Source organism: Sebastes umbrosus, chromosome 13 (genome assembly GCF_015220745.1).
Source record: "Sebastes umbrosus isolate fSebUmb1 chromosome 13, fSebUmb1.pri, whole genome shotgun sequence".
Lineage (NCBI taxonomy): Eukaryota > Metazoa > Chordata > Actinopteri > Perciformes > Sebastidae > Sebastes > Sebastes umbrosus.
Window position 1 is genome coordinate 13,461,779 of NC_051281.1, and position 19,919 is coordinate 13,481,697.

The window sequence follows — 19,919 nt, forward strand, 5'->3', positions numbered from 1 at the left end:
TGTTCAAGTTTCCTAAAACAGTTACTCTGGTTTTACCTTTGGTTTAATTCATAAACCCCAGTCCCAATTGATTCACCGGCAAGCTGCTAATAACGCCAAGAAGTTCATATTCTCGGCATTAACGCAGTTAATTTATCTAGAGGAAGTTATCTTCAATTGTTAAGCGATCCTGTCATCATTAAGCTAACAGGAAAACATCCAAGACTAATGTAGTAGTTAAAATTGATGCAGTTTATTGTAGAAAATCCATTATCACTTGCTTTTTGTGGTGACTATGATCCTGGTCTTAGTCATGTAGTTTACAGCTGCTGCGAGTCAAGACAGCCTATAAACTGTTAACTGCCATCAGCAGCATCAAGAAAAAAATACATCTCTATTTCATGATTCACGGAATGACAGATATTGTTCCCATAATGTTACAGAATAAGCCCACAATACAGGAGAACCTACTAAGTGTTGCTGATTCAGTGCTCTGGATCGTCACTTTTTTCCATCTGTGGGCTGCAAGGATTCGAATTATGCGGGTCACCTGTAAAGTAAAGAGGAAAATTAGCTCAAGTCTTCTGAATGACAACCACATATTAATAAATCCCCTACACAAAGAAATATCCTGCAACCAGTAAAAGAGTATTGGATACTAATGCACTGTTCAGATTCATCAGCCACAGGAAATCATAGAAAGATTTTGTCACAAAAACCCATTAATACTTCAACTAAATGGAATCATGAGAAGCTATTGCACATTTGAATTGAAATTATCCACCACAATGCAGCTGGTCCAGATTTACTTCACTCTCTAGACAGAGAGACTGAGCAGTTTACATCTCCATTCCAGCTGATGTTAGTGACATTATGAAGATCAATGGCCTCATTATTCTCTGAATCAGAAGAGAGTCTTCTTGCTCGCGGAAGCTATCTGAATTGTCAGATGAGAGACGTATCTACTTGATAGCTACTCTCACTTCCCAGGACGTAATGCAGTAATTGCCGTGTCCCAATTCAGAAGATGGATCCTTTGAAAGATGCAGCCCACACAGAAAAAGGTCTGGCTGAACCTGCGTCCTCCTCCCCAAATACAATTCCAGCATCAAAAAAGACCAAAAGTAGTTGTGTTTTTTAGGTATTCCTCATCAAAAGTGTAACATTTTAAAGGCTGACACAGCTGACAAAGTTTAAATTGCACAGCTTTGTTGAAGACTCAATTCTGATTGATCAATGACGACATTCTACGGTCTGTTATTTCTTTGTAGCAGACCGCTGCTATGTATAACAGACCGCTGCCGCGCACCGGCTCGCTGTACATTGTCCCTTACGTGGTAACCTGGGACATCATCCTGGATGAAAAAATGGCAAATAGCGGGCCAGGATATCAGCAAATATATCCATATAGTTAACATCTATTACTCTGTAATGTCCTGTGATTAACAACATATTAAACAGTGGAATTTGTCTGGTGTCCATTATTTACAACTTGCCGAGGCTTTTTCATTGGTCGTATTAATATGATATATTTACTTTACTAGAAATGTTGACTTTGAAGGATCAAACCTTGAATTGTGACCGCTAATATGTCAGTGAAATACTTCTTATTCAATTCATACCTTCATGATTGTTGTCAGATATTCCTTCAGTTGGAGATCTTGACATTCCTGTGTTTTCATCTGCAGAATTGTCTTGCTCTTTTGCTGCAAGAAAATTGATCTTTTTCAAGTCTCAAGTTTACAGTATTTTTCTTTTCAATCATAAGAAATATAGCTGGATGAAATATCGTTTCTAGCAGGAATAGGGTATGAAAACCAACAAAAATATAAAAAAGAGCAAAATGGTTATTTACTTGGAACCAGATGGTGTGCCAGATGGAAATGACTGTCACACACATCATATGATTACCTAAAACGGTTGAGTCAGTCTCTCCATCACCGGTGAGCTCTGCGTCAGAGCAGATGTCACCGAAGATAAAACGGATCTTCTCCTCTGCATGCTGCTCACTGGAGGAGCCGTGGACCGAGTTGTGGAGAATGTCGGAGGCGAAGCGGGCCCTCAGAGAGCTTGGGGATATTGCCTTAGCTTGGTCAGGGTCTGCAGGGCCCATAGTGGCCCTCCACTCCTCCACTGCATTTTCCTTGGTCAGGACGAGCATCATGCAGGGCCCCCTGAAACAATCAATGAAGGGATGGTCATATAACAGACTTTTGGTGTAATGTTAATGTTATTTTAAGTCATTCCTGGTAAAGCCTGACTATGCATTCAGAAGACATTCCCCTAAATCCCACACACTGGACCTTTAAATAAAAGTACTAATACAGTACAACACTGAGAAAATACTCCACTACAAATAAAGTCACTTGATATTGCATTCTCCCTCCCCCGTTCCATTGCAATAATACTGCTGCATTAATGTGCATGTTGCAGTTTACTGCTGTAGATGTTTAAGGTTATTGTAATTTTAACTACTATGGGTTATATACTGTTCGGGTAGTTTCTACAGCAATGCATCATATTCTATAAGATCATCATATGTTTGTAGCGTCACTGTCCTGTGAGAACCACGCATCTTCTCTAAAAGTCAGCTTTTCATGAGAAAAACAGCCCTGTTTTCAGCTTTGTGACGATGCATTTTCCAGCTGATCCAAGAGGGTTTTTAAATTGTTTATTTAGCTTAAGAAGTAGAAGACTTTTCTCAACACATAAAGGAACACTTAAGTCATCTTCCAGTTTATCACAAACATTCAAAATCAGCACATCTGGAGATGCATGGTTTTCACTGGACAGGAAGGGGATGGAAAATTGTTTAATTAAGTAACTTAAGTTGTCACAATGTAAATGTAGTGCAGTTAAAAGTACAATATTTGCCTCTGAGATTTAGTGGAGTAGAAGTGTAAAGTAGCATAAAATGGAAATACTGGAGTAAAGTACAAGTACAGTACTTGAGTAAATGCACTTAGTTACATCCACCACTGGATGTACTCCAGTGGCCCGTGACATCACTGTGCAGCAGAGCACACACAGCAGGTGAAATAGGCTTGAAACCTCCAACCAGAGAGGGCAGCAAAACACAGCTTTCCTGCCTGGTATTAAGTTACTCCATAAATACATTGTAGGATATAAAATGGTACCTTAGCTGTAATAACAAACTAGTAAAACATTCTACAATAGTAAGAATATAAGACTACAATTAAGGCTAAACCTGCGCTGATCTTGAGGGATAGTGACAGTAAAGGTAGTTTCTCAGGCTGAAGATCCCAGCTGCACACATCTCTCTGCCCATTGTGTCCAAGTAGTTGTGTAACAACCAAGTGAAGGGACTAATCGGAGCGGAAGATAACTCTAAAATCTAGATGTGCGGTGGAACAAAGAATGAAATTGAGATGGACTTCCTAGCCACTTGCCTGAGGCTGCCTTGGTTTTAAGCAGCTAAGATTACTGCTAAAAGTGCTTGGTAAAACTTCCAGCGGCAACAGGAATTAGGGCAGGTCTGCTGTGGTCACTTTGCCCCTCTCCTTTGGCTGTGTTTGGGTATAGACTTACCGACACATGAATTCCACCAGTTGGTTGAAGAAAGGCTTCTCTCTGTGCTCTTTGTAAAACTCCTCAGCCATCTCCCTCGACAGCACCGTCTCCTTCAGCTGCGTTACAGAGAAACCGCTGCCATAGATCTCCTCTAAAATCTTCTCTGTTAGAGCGAATAGAAAATGCATTAGACATATTATATGATTATTTGTGCACATTTATACAAACACAATATTTACATTGTTCCAAACTACCAGAAATTACCTCTATGCTCCTCCTCCTCCATGGCATCAGGTTTGATCACGGCCAGTGTTTGCTGTTTAGGGAAGAAGAAGTTGATCTCTTGTTCTGCCTCTTCGTGGCTTTCACTGCCATGCAGCTGGTTGATGGGTTCATTCTCCACAGCAAACTGGGCCCTTAGACTGAGTGATGAGGGACACAGAAGTCAGCATTACAGGTATGATGAGACTGTTAAATAGCTATCTATATCAAATAGTTAATATTTGATGATTCACAGGAAGTATTTTTGGATGAAGTGGTACTGTACTTTTCTTCACTTTGACTCACCCTGCCTTGCCTGCTTCTACTTCAGCTAGTGATTATCTACATTTTTAAGATTGCCTTTCAAGAAGCCCCAGAACATGGTGCATTATAGGTGGAATAGAGAGAGACTACAATAGAGACTTCGTCTCAGGGAATGAAATTAGCAGCTGTCACCTGCCAAATACAGGGTAAATGTTGGCTGTGGCAGGTAACAATTTCAGGACACCTGCAACCATGGCAGACAGGTTATCCATATATTAAGAATTTTTTTTTTTTTTAAGCAATTCCTGAGATATACAGTATTCCACATTTCTACTGTCTGGTACCACTGACTCAGTGTTTACAACAAGCTGTCTACATGGATTTCAAAAGTGGCAGACAAAAAAATGGAGTGGAAATGTTCAGTGATCTGCCACAGTGGTAGGTGAGGAAAAAATGTAATTTCTAAAATGTATCTTTGTCTTGTGACTGCACTACTGTTGGAAAAGAAATTGTTATCTAGTTGATTTCTTCCTGTGTGATTGTATGGTAAGTGGTAAGTAGATTTGTTCCGATACCGATACCAGTATCGGAAATGCATCCGATACTGCCCAAAATTCGGTATCGGCTAGTGCGCCAGTCTCTGCATCGATCCGATAGCGGAATTTATTAACCCAGAAAAAAATCAACTTGTTTAACTGGAAATCAATTCTTCTTCGCAGCTCCAAAACAGTAGCCTTCACTGTGCTGTCGCCATGGATCTATCATGGCTGCCACTGGCAACTACTGTTTTAGAGCAGCGAAGAAGAACTGATTGCAGGTAGTTTGTCACATGACGATAGCAAAACACAACAGTGCGGTGCTAGTGGAGAGTGTAACGGTAACGGCAGTCAGAGCAAGGAAAATGTCATCCATTTGGCAATATTTCACAGTGAAAAATCCAACAAGTGAAACAGTGATATGTTTAGTATGTAAGGCCTCCACAAATTAGCACACAGGTTGTCCACTGAGGAGACAACTAAGAGAATACAGAATAGTTATTTATTCCAAGCTTCATTTATTTATGTTCTTTGTAACTGACAAACTGAATAATAAAATAAATTTATATTGCATTCATTCTCTGTATGTATCAGTTCATGTTTTACAAAGGGTATAACTTGGGCCAGGCCTTACAAAAAAGATAGTAATCATATCACAACCATACATGGTCAGTAGTAAACAGCTTTTAAATAATAGTAATAATAATATCTATATATTTTTTGATCATGCTGGTATCGGTCCTGTACTCGGTATCGGCCGATACCGCAATTTCAGGTATCGGAATCGGTATCAAGAAGGAAAAAATGGTATCGGAACATCTCTAACAGTAAGCCTGCTCTCTCTTTAATCACACATTTGTTTTTAATAACCTGCAAAACCTGACAAGGTTAACAAGAGAGGTCAAAAGAGAAATACAGAATTCTTCCTAACAAGCTGTCAGTAGGATTAACACTAAAAACTCCATTGGAACAGTAATTAATCCCCAGTGACTTCTCTGGACTCATTTCTTTGTGTAAATTAATAGAGCCACACATGACTCACCATTCAGGACTCTCCTCTCTGGCTTTATTAACGTCAGAAGGACCAAGGATGTTCTTCCAGTGATGGACAGCCCCCGTTCTGGCCAGAGCCAAAGCTAGCACAGGCCCACTGTAAATACACACATGTTAAATACATATCTGCAGTAACATACTACTCTGTAGATTCTTTTTAGAGCATGTTTAAGTTACCTGGTCATACTTCGGAGCAAAGCAGGGAAGTAGTCCTCCTCAACATGTTGGAAGTAAAAGTGTCTGACCTGCCCCTCTGTCAACATCACCTCTCTTTGGAGAGACACGGTGAAGCCTGACTTGTGGATTTGAGCCAAGATCTCCTCTGCAGAACAATAGATATAAAAAAACACACTAATTTGCCAGTTTATTATGTACAGCTAGCTAATGCAGTCTAATACAACAGTCCTGCAATGAATCCTACCTTCATGAAGGTTTACTGTTCAGTTTTTGATGAAACTATTTTAGCAGTTTTGCTATTAGCAGTGTTTATTTATTGCATTTTATTAGACTGCATTAGTTTTAGCTAGGTGTACCTATTTAACCGGCATACTTTATAGAAGGGGTGTCGCAATATACCAGTATTGACAATAACCTTGATATTCCAAAAATTAAATATTGATATCATGTTAATAATACATATATGATAATATCATGTAAATAATCCAGCAACTCTTAAATTATGCTTTTGTACAGTTATGGTTACAGACTCTCTCTCCACTTCCCTACACTTGTATTTTGAATTAATTAAAAAAGAGATGAATTTGACTGATAGCATTATCTTTTGTTTTCTTCAAATTTTCTATAGATATCACAATAATATCTTTATTGTGAATTCTTTTGGAGTGAAAATGTGATATTGTGACAGCCCTAATTGATTAAATTCTAATAGTTTTAATACAGATAGCCATATTCTGGTTTGAAAGTGTGATACATTTTTCTTCAGCGATCAATTACATACAAATCTGGAACTGCACCTGTGTCATTCAACACCTTTGCTGTGGGAATCAAGAAGCAGTTTCACCATGTCAACATGAACCATCTTTGTGTGCGTGTATATCTGTGCTAGCACATGTGTGTACTTGTGTTTGTGTATTTGGCATTGGCCCCACCTCTTCTCTCTCTGGCAACGTCAGGCCGGATAAGAGCTAGTGTCCTCTCCACACGCTCTTCCTCCCCATCCTGCTCCGTTACTGACGCCGTCCTAAAGTTGGGGAAGAAGAAGGCGAGCTCCCTGCTGGCCTGGTCGATGTCCTCACTACCGTGCACTGCGTTGAACAGTGTCTGTGTGCCGTATTGTGCCCGCAAGCTGCAGGAAGCCAAGGGGGGAGACAGGAGAGGAGAGCAGATGGTTGCTTGGCTGGTGCTCAACCAGGGAGAAGCATAATGTTTGGGTGTGTCTGACGGAGCAGGCGAGAAAATGCTGTTCATTCGCTTTCCCAGACTTAAGCCTGAGATTGTTTCACACTGTTGCGATCAACAGTGCGTGAATAAATGTCTATGCTAAAAACAAATGGTCTTTACAAAGACACAGGAATGATCTTTTCATCATACCATATCTTACAGGTTTAATGATTGTTGATGTTTTCTCAACTCTTTTTTCTGAATGAAGTATATGTATAATTTCCAATAACTAACCTTTCTGGTTGATCTCTCTTGGCTTCCTCTATGTCTGCTGGGCCAATGAACTCCCGCCATGCTGGTACAACGTTAGCTGAGCCCTCAACATGAGAGAGTACCAGAATATGGGACGGACCGCTGAACATAAACTGCACCAAGTCCTCAAAGCAAGCCTACAAATCACCATCAAATACACACAGAAACAAGAGCACACACATATGTTAATGCGATGAACACAAGTATTTTCACGTCTTGAATCAGGCCTTATTATTAAGGTGAGAAAGAGAGAAGAAAATGATTATGAATGTGAAGCAGATACAATATTGTACATAAACTACTTATTATTTAATGAGCATTATTGCTTTACCTAGCCACCTCCCTCACATGTTTTGTATTTCTGAATCTCTAATCATTTAGTCTCATCACAAACAGCGTGATAAGCAAAAAAAAAAAGCTGCTTACGCAGCAGATCTATTTTGAGCCTTGTGCAGAAATGCAGATGGAAGTGTGATGTATTGCAAACTAATTGAAATGATTTTTACACTGGTCGTGACTGCTCTCCCATTAGGATGTTGACTCAGAATTTAAATTGCCCAGACTAACCACACAAACATACACTGAACCGATCAGCAGTTTGACTAGTATGCCAATCTCTGCAATGAGACGCAAACATGAGTGTCCGTATCTGTCAAATGTTTGGTCTTATGTCTCTGTGAGATGTGCCTTTTTTCTACTATTCTATTCTTTTCTATTCTATTCTATTCTCACCGTACCTCTTCTGCTTTGTGCTGGTAAAAATCTCGAGCCTCAACCTCAGTCAGCGTGCGTTCCTCGTGGGCCAGGATATCAAACCCAGCATCTTGAATCTAGCCAGGGGAGTAATGTCAGGATAATGAACTAATGTCAGCAGGAAGGCTTGAGACAATCTTGGCTTCTCAGAATGTGAGCAGTGTTAGTGTCTGTGTACCTTCATAATGATCTCATTTGCCTTGCCGTGAGCAACAGCATCTGGTTTGATGATGGCAACTGTGTAGGATTTACTGGCAGGAACTCCAGGAGAAAAGAACAGCTTGATCGGTAATACAGATATAATGGTGAACAGAATCATGATGACGCTGGTAAACAACAATAGTAATCACAGTAACAACATTACCAACAATAATGCTAATGACAAAAATAAATTGACCACTAATATGATTATAATGTTTCCACAGTACCAATTATGCTTTCTTCATTTTCTGACTGCTGTGGCGTCTCCTCTTCGTCTTTCTTCTCATCATCCACCAGACCATCATCTTTAACCTGATGAGGCACAACAAAACAAAATAAAAACACTGAATCCCTAATCATGGGTGTGTACAAAGACTTGCATACCTACTCTATTGTATGAATGAACTGCAGCTGCAACTACTGATTATTTCAATATTGAATAATCTGTTATTATCTCAATAACCTTATAAGGTTTTATAATAGGTACTAATCGGCCATTTTCAGAGGAAGATATTTTGACATGTCCGAGCAGAAAAAGCACAGGTGTAAATAATGAAATCAATGACGGCTGGATTTAATTTATTTTTCATTCTCCTTCAGTTTCAGGGTCCTGGTATTGTGCATGCTGGTCTACTGTCATTGCTTACGGGGAAACTTGAATAGAACGTCATTGTTAATGTTATTAGTAACACCTGTGCTTTCCCTGCTATGACAAGTCAAAATATCTGCTGTGAAAAAGGCCTATTGTTTCAGCTCTAGAATTAACATAAGCATGAATGGATAACTGTGAATGTGTGTGTATCTTGCTGCTCACCGCTTTGCGTTCACCACCTTGCTCTAGGACCGACTTCTCCTTGGCCAGCTCCTCCACAATCATCCTCTGAAGGAGAGGAGCGTTGGCCCCTCGCAGCACAGCCACCAGCTCCCCACTCTGTTCATTCAACACAAAGACATTTTAAAGTTGTTGTTTTAACCATAATAAAATTCTACTTAACAAGCAGTGACATACAGAGATGCTTTTACTACAACAGGCCCATGTAAGAAAGATGCAAAAACACCAGTCTACAACACACACAAAAAAAATAGGAGTACAGGCTCAGGAATGACCACAATTCTGATAAAAGAGAATTAGTAACAAATGAAATAATAGGCGGCATATTGCATCACCGCCAGAGAGATCACGACTCTATTCACACTGCCCTATTTCCTGGCCTACATCATGACACCTCTGAACATTATAAATTCAGACTCAGGATAAAAGGGAAAAATAAATATAGAGAGAAAATATACAGATAAATATAGAAATCCAGAAAGACAGAGATTTTAGACAAAGGACAAAAATGCAAAACACATGGAGAAATATGAACACACACATTTACTGTACAAGCAAGCAAACACACATATAGGCTACATACTCACTCACCCCATAGAAGAGAAAGGTGGGCTCGCATTTCCCTCGATACTTCTCCAAAGCATCAATGCTGTCTGCCTCGGCCTGCACCAGCATCACACAAACACACAAAATACAAGTTTAGGGCTGCTCTCTCACAAACTTTGGTTTGAATATAAATTGTTGACACTTTAAATTCACTTGGGGCTTACTGTGGCAAAATGTAATAGGTCATCACCCAGTTCATTCTTTATTTTTCGTAGAAGACTAACCACAGCTCGACAGGGACCACACCACTGTTGGTACACATCTACAACTAGAATAGAGACAGTGTGTGTGTGTGTGAGAGGAAAAGATTGGTAGACTGGTGCCAGGATTCAATCTGCAGTTATACCAATGAACACAGTGGGGCAGCAGCATACAATAAATTACACTCACAATGACAGAGCTCATTCACACAGACTTTTTATTTTTTACAAGTTACAACAGTATTGAACAGATGATTGGTGTTGTGATAGTTAGTATTCACTTTTAACGGGACATAACAACGACTCTTTTACTTCTTAAAGGTCCCATATTATAAAAAAGTGTGATTTTCATGTTTTTTTTATTATAAAGCAGGCTTAAGTCCTATATAAATACTGTGAAAGTATCGAAACACTCAATCCACAGGGAAATACGCACAGCCCTTATTCAGAAACAAGCTGTCAGGATTTCTGCCCATTCGTGATGTCACAAATATTCAATATTTAGACCCTTTGCACAATTTTAAATGTAAACATCCTAAATGTGTCCCAGTTTATGTCCTGGTTGCAGTGTATGTGAATGTCATCAGCTGACAGGAAGTAAACATGGAACCAAGCTGTTACCTAGCAACACAATTCCGTTGCAATTCCGTCAAAATGCGCTAAAACGGAGCGTTTCAGACAGAGGGTAAATACAGGCATATTCAGGCAGACAGTATGATAAACATAAAGTTTTTTTTTAACATAACATCATGTAAACATGTTCTAGTAGAAACACAAAATACAAGTATGAAGCTGAAAATGAGCATGATATGGGACCTTTAAGTTCTTACCTGTTAAACCTTTGGTGGCAAGCATCTCCTCCCACTGCTCTTGGTTTGTGACAGAAGCCTGGACAAGAAAAAACGAATTAATTATTAGTTAACTTAATGTTTTAAGCTTACATAGCTAAGATCTCTTGTCAACAATATATATATAACAATATGTTGTGTTTGTCCAACCTGCAGACTCGCTTCTTTCTTCTTGCCTGCCATTTCATTAAATGGAAATATCTCAAACGAGCTATCAAGCGATATTTTAAAGATAAGTGTAGTTAATTAACATGAAATGCTGGTAAGTTAATCAGGTCATCAAACTCCTCTGGTGCTGCTGGCTGCTTGTTTGGTCCCCTGGTTGCTAAGCAACGGCGCCTTCCGCCTCCCGGAGCCATCCCAGTGATCTCTCATTATCTGACTGAAGTTGCGCTACAATCATGTCTAAAGATCTGATATTAAGTTCGTTAGCTTTGTGTCGTCGCTATTAATTAACACCAAAACAGGTCGTAGTTTCTTTTTGATTAGTTTAGCGACACATTGCAGTGAAAATGAGCTCAGAGTGGCAGCTACAACTCATCTTTTACTCTCAACTCAAACCAAACCGGAAACAACACCTTACCTCGGTGTGTTACATTTAAATCTGTTCGACTCCACTGTTTATTCTAAGTTCATTCTAAGAAAAGCAATATGTTATCTAAAGATTATGATACTAAGGCTGTGCAGTGTTTATTACTGTATTTCAATAGACAACTATAAGCCCTTTTCACAACAACCATTTTTCAAATTCAAATTCAAATTTAAATAAGCTTTATTGGCATGAATGTTCAGGTTACATTATTGCCAAAGCGAAATTACATATATATATATTTTTTAAAATAATATTTGTATTGAATTTTACATATAGACATATATACACATTTACACATACAGACAGACTAACAATATTAATAATTAAATTATACAATGAAATGTTTAGTCAGAATTTCAAAGAAAGAGAGACATGACATTTCATGTATTTCACTTATCTAACAAAGAAAACAGATAAAATAAAAGATAAGACAAAATAAATGAATACCTCAAAGAAGAACAAAAAGAAAAGAAAAAAAAACACAACAACACACGTGAAATTACATATTAATGAATAATTACATTTCACAAGAAATAATCACAAAATAATCACAATCACAATATACCAAATACATTTTAAATATACATTCTTTTACAGATGTAGTTAATCAGAAACATGTTCGGAGCAAAAAGTCATAGTATAGGATGTCAAAGAAAGTCACAAAAAGTCATAGTATAGGATGTCAAAGAAAGTCACAAAAAGTCATAGTATAGGATGTCAAAGAAAGTCACAAAAAGTCATAGCATAGTACATACAAAACATATAATCACTTTGCAAAATATGATGCATTGTTATAGGTTAAACTACCAAACAGTGTAACATACAACAATTGAGTACCACGTACATGTTACCTAATCAAGAATAATGATCCAATTTCTGACAGGGGCCATTCTGCATAACGAATACTTCATACTTACATTCATAGTAGCCTATTTGTGTAGCTAATACATCTCTACTTTTACTTAAGTGAAATATAAAATGCAGGACTTAATTGTATTGAGTGTTTTTATAGTGTGGTATTTGCTAGTTTTACTGAAATCCCCGTTACATTATTGGAAGTGTGCGATCCAGCGTTTTTAGAGCTTCACCCATACTAGCGACTAAAGGTTAGGTTATCTCGGCCTTGCTGCATCAATTTTGACTATTCTTTTTTTTCTCCTGTAAGCCCCTAAACTTTTTGGAACTGCAGTACTAAATCACTTGAGTACCCCTTTAAGCGCAGATTTATTTAGTAATGTTCACACTATGCAAGTAAATGTGTAAAAAATTAGCTTTTGAAACAGTCCCCCACTAAGACAGAGCCTTGCCTTCTTCCTTTTTCTTACATTTTTGTAGTTGCAAATACTGGTGTTTTATTCTTACTCCTTATGTGCATCGAATTGTAATTGAAGGCTGTACCCTAAAGTGTTTTTTTAGTCTTTGCTCAGCTCTAATCTCTGTCCAGTCTTGAAGGATGTATTTGCTTGTTCATATGCATTTGTAAGTGCTAAAAGACCAAAGCAGCAGTGTCAGTTGTCTTGCTCAAGGCCACAACAAATACCATTACAATCTTGCACTTCTTGACCAACTAAAGAAAGCACTATGTTTGTGTGATGGACGCTAGTTTGTATTGCTGCAAGTGCTATAGTAATGTGTGGAATCAGCTGTTTACAACAAGTTATTTTAATTTTCTCCCAAAGAAACACACTATAAAAGTAGCCTATATATGTCTTCCCTTTGGTGTTGAAACTCTCATATTTCCTCACTCAGAGCTATTTTGACACGTGAAAGAGGTTTCCCTCCAACTGTAACATTTCATTTAATAGTGAAATAGGTCCTCTAAAAAGATCAGACCACTTCTGCATGCGCTTCCCGAATGAATTTCAATGAACTGCTCGCACTTAAACGGTTCAGCTCCACCGCCTCCTCCCCCACAAAGTGGGCCCAGAAAAACAAGTCGAACAATTAGAGTAATTTTGTAAAAGGACAAATCACAGTGCGTGGCGACAGTGAGCGAGAAAGAGCATCATAAAATGACACACTCAAAAAGAAATTGCAGGGTCCTTTATGCTATCGACAACAGCCCTGCTGTTTGTTTTGCTCTCACTGTGCCGTATTGCACCATATGACATGTTTCTATTAGTAACCCTGTGTCTCGCTCTGAGCTCATTATGCAGCCAGATGGGAACTACAATCACCTCCCCTCCATCATGGCGGCAGTGACAAGGTCCTTGCCCTCAGAAATAAGATTCATACAGTGCTTAATATTCAGGCCTGTGTTTTTGTTCTACTTTTCATCTGAGAGATGCAAGGAAGTGATTGCTTTTGTTCTATCAAGTCAATGAAAAACATTGATTTGATGCTTTTGTCCCATGTGCCCAATTCAAATATTGGCCTTTGTGTCATCAGTAATGACTGCTGCTGCGTGCTTGCGGTTGACTGTGCGCTGAACAGTTATGCTTCTGCAAACTGAAATGTGATTGCTCCGTCCCAGGGGGATGCACTGGGAGAAGATTGTTGGAGGGTATTTAGACGAAATGTCACTATCTCATATCAAAGCGGTGAAGCTGAATTAATCACTACTGTAAGTCAGTATGGAACATGTTAAGACAAGGAATGGCTATAAACACTTCAAATTAATAAGCTGTACTTTCAATATCTTGTTATATGGTGAGTAATCATGCTCACAGAATTCAACTTCATGTTACAAATGTTCTTCAAAATCTGGATGCATCAACAAAACAGACAAGCAACTTGTTTTTGCTCTTATTTAAGTTCGTCATGCAGTTACTGACAAACTTCTGTGTACTTGTCTGCTTAAATTATGTCTCAAAGCAAAGGCTTTTTTATATATTGCGGCCTCAAAACATTGTGTTTCATAAACATCTAACAAAATACTTCAAATGACAGACGTGTAAATCCAACAGTACTTCACTACTGACCCTCGACTGAATTCAGAGAAAATTATTCTGCAGGATGTCTGAGTCTTTGCCACGGGCCATTTGTCTGACAGACTTTGAAGGTCTTTGCTTGAAGCTGGTTACCATACTAATGTAAAAGGTTTCCATGGTACAATACAGGTCCTTTCCCAGTTTATAGGCCGTCAATCCCTGTGTGGCCTTGAAGAAACCACTTATCATCTTCTCTGGTGGATTGCTGTTAATCTCTCCTCAGTGATGAAAGACACAGAGGATTTGAAGCTACGACAGTTCTGAAGATTAATCTCCATCAGCACATCTTAAGCACAGAAGTCACATTTAAGCCTAATTAAAGAAGAACTCTATTTGTTGTGTTTATTTTTGGAAGAAGCTTCATACTAGCATCCTCAAAGCACAGGCCCAAAGGGCTTTAGTCTAATTGTTCAGAAACAAATGCTTTAGAAATCCCAGTTGGTCTGTAGCTTTGTGCCTTTAAGGAATTGTTCAAAACAAACAAAATATCTTAATTTGTTTTCTTGTCATTGTTTTTTTTCCTTCCCTACTGTGAGAATACGATATATTACAAACATTAGACTAAAGGGACTGCTGTAGGGCAGCAATTAACAATTACTTTCATTATCGATTAAAGGTAGGATTGGTAGCATTGTTCAAATATTCTTTTGTTATATTTGTTGAAATTCGCTTTCAATCAATAAATCAAATACTCTGACAAAAAAAGAGAAAAAAATGTGGTATCTGTGGCTGTCGCAGGACTGTCCTGCCAGCCATATTTACAGATCCTAAGAGTTATAGAATTGTTAGACTAGAACGTAATCTATGAACTATTATACTGTAGATTTAGAAATTAAAATAGTATTTGTTGAACTATGAAGCTTTTTGTAAAGAATATAAATTATATCATGATAATTTAGATTAATGAATCTGAAAACTTTTCACAGACCCCTTGGCAGTGCCACCAACCCCACTTTGTGAATCACTGGCCTATAATAATAATAATAATAATAATAATAATAGCTAAAGGAAGTGATGATGGAAGTACGTAAGTTCACAAATCATACAAATGTTTTACTGCAGCTTCAGTAGGTGAAGAAGAACGTGTCAGATTGTCTTTATTTGTGATAACAAAAAAGATTTATATCTCATTTCAGTCATGACACCGGTGAAATGAAATAAGAGAAAATGTCAGAAATGTTTTATTGACACATTTGCAAATGCTGATGCTATTTTTATGCACCAAGATCACGATACATCAAACATCAGGATTATGTGATAAAACAGACATCCAACAGCAGAGGCTGATGCTTTTCTTTACCAAGAGGGCACTGTTGCCTCACAACACTGAACCACTCCTCCTTCCTGTCTCACTCCTCCCAACACACTCTCTCATAAACACACACACACACACGTACACACATACATGCACGCACACACACACTGCTCTGTGAGTTTTTTAATAGCAGGAAAGCCCTGTGCATTCAATATGCTGGTTGCATGCTTATCAGCACTTCCAGGCCTAAAACTTATCCCGTAAGCAATACAGCGATTGAATACAGAATAGCTTAATTTTGTGCCGGCATATTTGTTAAAAGTCACGGTGTATAATGTTGAGTGCTATCAAACTGAATGAATTAGAAAAACTATTTCACCAGGCTGTGTTTACGGGTGACAGCTACGCTTCTGAGTGATACGGTGCTGGATGTAATGAAGCATAGACACAGTTTTAGACCTGTTAATATTTCTCTCAGACAACTTCTCATTTTTCTTTTACATCATGACAACCATGACGGTGTGAGGCTCTGTGCTTTCATGCAGATGGAGGAGTCCAACTGAGAGGTGGTTTGTTCTCTTTTCGCTGCACTAATGGATCATTTATACAGAGTGAAGGGGAAATAGTGTGAGCCAAAGAGGGTTGAGGGAGGGGGGAGAGGGGGGTTGTAGACTGGCAGTCAGTCAGTCCCATAATATACAGACAGACAGCGGTAGTGATTGACTGTCAGTCTGTAGAAACAGGAGGGAGCTTTCTTCTCTTCTCCCTGACAGGCGGCTCTACAGTGACAGAGGAAGCCAGTATGGAGGAAGTCATCTGCATCTAAATAAAGACCGCCAATGGCTTTGTCAGAGTCCATTAAGCAAATTGCCATGTTTGATAAATGCATCTACCATCTTTTTTGTTTCACCCATTCGTACAAATCAGCCTGGAGCAACAAATGGCTTTTGTTTGCTTTCCTAAAAAGGGAGAACGAGCAATGAGATGTGAGAATAGATTCCACTGAAACATAATTTTGATGCAAATTATGACTGATGGGTTGCCTCATATCAGGTGCGCTATGAAAGAAAATCACCCCGGGCTATACAGTATATACAGTAGACCTGTTCTGATTAAAATTCATGATTACTTTAGCATGCCACTGTTATTATAATCTATTTTATTATTAATGTATCTTTTGTTTGTTAGTTGGCACAGGCAGCAAAGTAGCAGCTGATTGCTCCACATCGTAGTTTCAATGTCGGTCTGAGGCAGCTCATTTTGGCCTCCTCTTCTCAATTAAAGTGCTAGATTATTGCCGTGACTCTGTGGCATCATTAGAGGCAGGTCTCTGTTATCTGTCACAGCTGAAACAGCTCCAGGTTAATAGCTGCAGTCACTCAGTCTACTTATTCGGCTCTGCTGCTTCCACAGAGCCTCATTTCCCAGATCTGCAGCTCAATTTTGCTCTCTTTCTTCAGCATATAGTGTTGGTTGGACTGATAAGCAGAAATCCTTCACATCTATCAGAGTCATTTTTTCTCTCTGTGAAATATATTTTACCAACAATCTCTCTGAATACATCACAATCTCTGATGTTGGGAAATTAATGATTATCAGCATGACAAAGTGCTTTACAGTTAAACCCAGATAAGACAGTAACAGAGCTGAAACGATTAGTTGATTAATCGATTAGTCATCAGAAGAATATTAATTGGCAGCTATTTTCATAATCGATTAATAGCTTAATGCCAAATGGGATGGTTCTAGCCAGTGGGCTACCACCGTGTCTGAAAAGTGAAGCCAATGCGGAAGTGGCTTAAACTTGTATTCCATCTAATAGCCAGCAGGGGGCGACTCCTCTGGTTGCAAAAAGAGGTCTGATTGTATAGAAGTCTATGAGAAAATGACCCTACTTCTCACTTGATTTATTACCTCAGTAAACATTGTAAACATGAGCTAATGGTCTCAATCGCTAGTTTCAAGTCTTCTTCAATACAGCATGATGTTCATTTAGTAAATTATGGTCCCATTTAGAATAAAATAGACCATAAAGCAGGATATGCTTTAGGGCGTGGCTCCCTTGTGATTGACAGGACCCTCTTGTGTTTTGGTTGCAAAAAGCCAAAATGACGAATTTGAGGCTTAAAAACGGCAGTCCACAAACCAATGGGGGACATCACGGGGACTACGTCCACTTCTTATATACAGTATATGGTTCTAGCCTTGATTTTCCTTGTTTTACATGACAGTAAACTGGATATTCTGGGAATTTGGGCTGCTAGTTGGAAAAAAACAAGACATCTGATAGCATCAGGTTTTTTGAAAATTGAGATGGGTATTTGTCACTGTTTTCTGGTGTTTTATAGACTAAACGATTAATCGATAATGAAAATAAAAGTTAGTTTCAGCCCTAAACAGAAGACTTAAAGATATATGATATGCAAAGAAAAGACAGAAAAATAATTATTCCTGTTGACTTGTGGTTAAGGTTAAAGCTAATTAACAACATTATCTTCAGAAAGGAGCTCTGAGATGTATTGAAGGCATGCTGCTGAACTGTGAATCCATGTTAACACCTGAGAGCTTTGCTCATCTCACCTCCAAAGCTGACATCAACACCCCTTACACAGATATAAAAGCACTATCAGGACCTCCAGGAGATTGGCTGGCTTGTTATCTCAGATGTGCCTTCTATACTGATAATTCAAAGTGATACCTTGTCCTGGTTGGAGAAAAAAAAGCCCCGGGGCAGCAGTGGTGGAAGGGGAGAAGAAAAAAGAAGAAGTCAAATCAGACCTATTAAGTGGATTACGAGTTATCTGCAGCACAGCGTGTAATTGGTTTTGTGTTATCGTTGTAACGTCAGATAGGTGCTAATTGAAAAGCCAGTTTATTAGTGGGTAGACAGTCTTCAGAGGGTTGGGTTGTGGTTTAAAGGTCTTGTTTCGGATAGCCTCCCAAATGATTATAGATAATAGACTTCTCCTACCGACGCTTGCAGCTCTTTCAGATGTTATTCCCTTAACAGTTTCCCGCTGATTTCATCCTCCCTTTGCCTGCAAGTCTTATGAGACTAGGACTCAATGTAGTGGTGATAATATGTTTCATTCTGAAGTTAAGATTTTATTTGTAGTGTCATACTCTTCAGCATTTCTTTATTGCTCTGCAGGGCTCTTACAACAGTGGCGTTCTTATGTACTTCACACAAAGCAATCTCTCTGATGGCCACTGTGAGTCATGAGGCAAAACAAGCAAACACTGCAGTCCTCCAATCTATATCGTGGGGCTTTTTGTGAAAACTAGAGACAAGCATTGTCTCGGAAATGCTACTTTTATTACTTTCAGTTGTTTTGTGTGTTGTTTGAAAGGTGTCATGATGCAGCTGAAGTGTTTGGAAAATAACTGAACATTCACACAAAGCAAGGACTCTGCCAAGTTCTTTGGTTTTTGGCATTCAGGTTTTACATAGCAGCAGATGATTTACGACTGCCAGACCTCCTTGGCTGTGACCAATGCGAAAGAATAAAAGATGAAAAATGCCTCTGTCTAAAACTCAAAGCACATAATCCTAAACTCTCAGGCAAAGCTGCAACAACTGAGAGATGTGAAACAAACAAAACATCTGTGGAGGCTGCGAGAGGTTCTGCAGCTCCCTGATCCTTTTGATGATCACTGACAATATACAGTTGGAGACACGCAAAGGGAGCCCGGGGATTTCTCCGAGGTCATGCAACCTCATGGTAAAGCTTCTCAAATGAGCTTTGTGTCCTCAGAGTGCTTCAGATTGCACAAAATGGGAGGTGATCTTTGGCATCCGAATGCACAGAGAGCTGAGGTGCTCAACTACCAGCACTGCCTCAATGTTTCATCTCTCACATCTGAGAAATCTCTATTCCGCCATGACATCCACTGCTGACAAAATCTTTCAAAAACAGAAACTGTTTGGAAGGCAGTGTTCCCTTTATGCAACGGGACTATTCAAAACTTAACTTTTTCGGGACGCTGTAGCACTACTGCTGCTTTTTTTTTCAGCGTTGATGGGTGCAGATGGGGTGCCTACAGTCTGGCTGTGAGGAGAAGAAATACCATAGATGCTTCTGCGTCTGCTGCTGAAGCATGCGGCTTGCTAGCATGCATTATTCAAAGATTGAATGCAGCAAAGATGATGTGCATGACTCACTCTGGAGGATGGACTGCCATCGCAAGCTCTCATAGTTTCCCTCAATGCTGCTCAGATTCAGCATTCCCCAATCAGCAAAAGGATGGCTTTCATTTAAAGCCCTAGTAATATTGGTCGAACTAAATCCCACCAGCACCAGTATGTAAAACTGTTAACTCTCCTGTACAGAGAGGATCTATTCATGTTCTCAACAGTAGATGTCAGCTACCACTTAGGTACAGTGTGTAAGATTTGGCGGCATCTAGTGGGTTGGTTGCAGATTA

The 19,919-nt window shown here is 39.0% G+C and overlaps 1 protein-coding gene across 5 annotated transcripts; it reads right to left on the reverse strand.

Moving 5' to 3' along the window:
* Nucleotides 1-55: 55 nt before the first annotated feature.
* nme9 (NME/NM23 family member 9) lies at nucleotides 56-11,281 on the reverse strand. Of its 5 annotated transcripts, XM_037789668.1 has the most exons (18): nucleotides 10,868-11,281; nucleotides 10,700-10,757; nucleotides 9,834-9,937; nucleotides 9,655-9,726; nucleotides 9,046-9,162; nucleotides 8,459-8,543; nucleotides 8,209-8,291; nucleotides 8,015-8,107; nucleotides 7,260-7,414; nucleotides 6,734-6,930; nucleotides 5,802-5,946; nucleotides 5,614-5,721; nucleotides 3,775-3,932; nucleotides 3,529-3,673; nucleotides 1,891-2,153; nucleotides 1,602-1,685; nucleotides 451-529; nucleotides 56-339 (listed from the first exon to the last, which is right to left on the reverse strand). In XM_037789668.1, exons 1-17 carry the CDS (start codon nucleotides 10,898-10,900, stop codon nucleotides 465-467), a joined length of 1,965 nt encoding a protein of 654 aa, XP_037645596.1. In that variant the 5' UTR covers nucleotides 10,901-11,281; the 3' UTR covers nucleotides 56-339; nucleotides 451-464. The 5 variants fall into 5 exon arrangements, with proteins under 5 accessions (XP_037645596.1, XP_037645598.1, XP_037645595.1 ...); XM_037789670.1 differs by lacking the exon at nucleotides 56-339 and having other exon boundaries at nucleotides 432-529; nucleotides 9,834-9,931; XM_037789667.1 differs by lacking the exon at nucleotides 56-339 and having other exon boundaries at nucleotides 432-529.
* Between the last annotated feature and the right edge of the window lie 8,638 nt (nucleotides 11,282-19,919).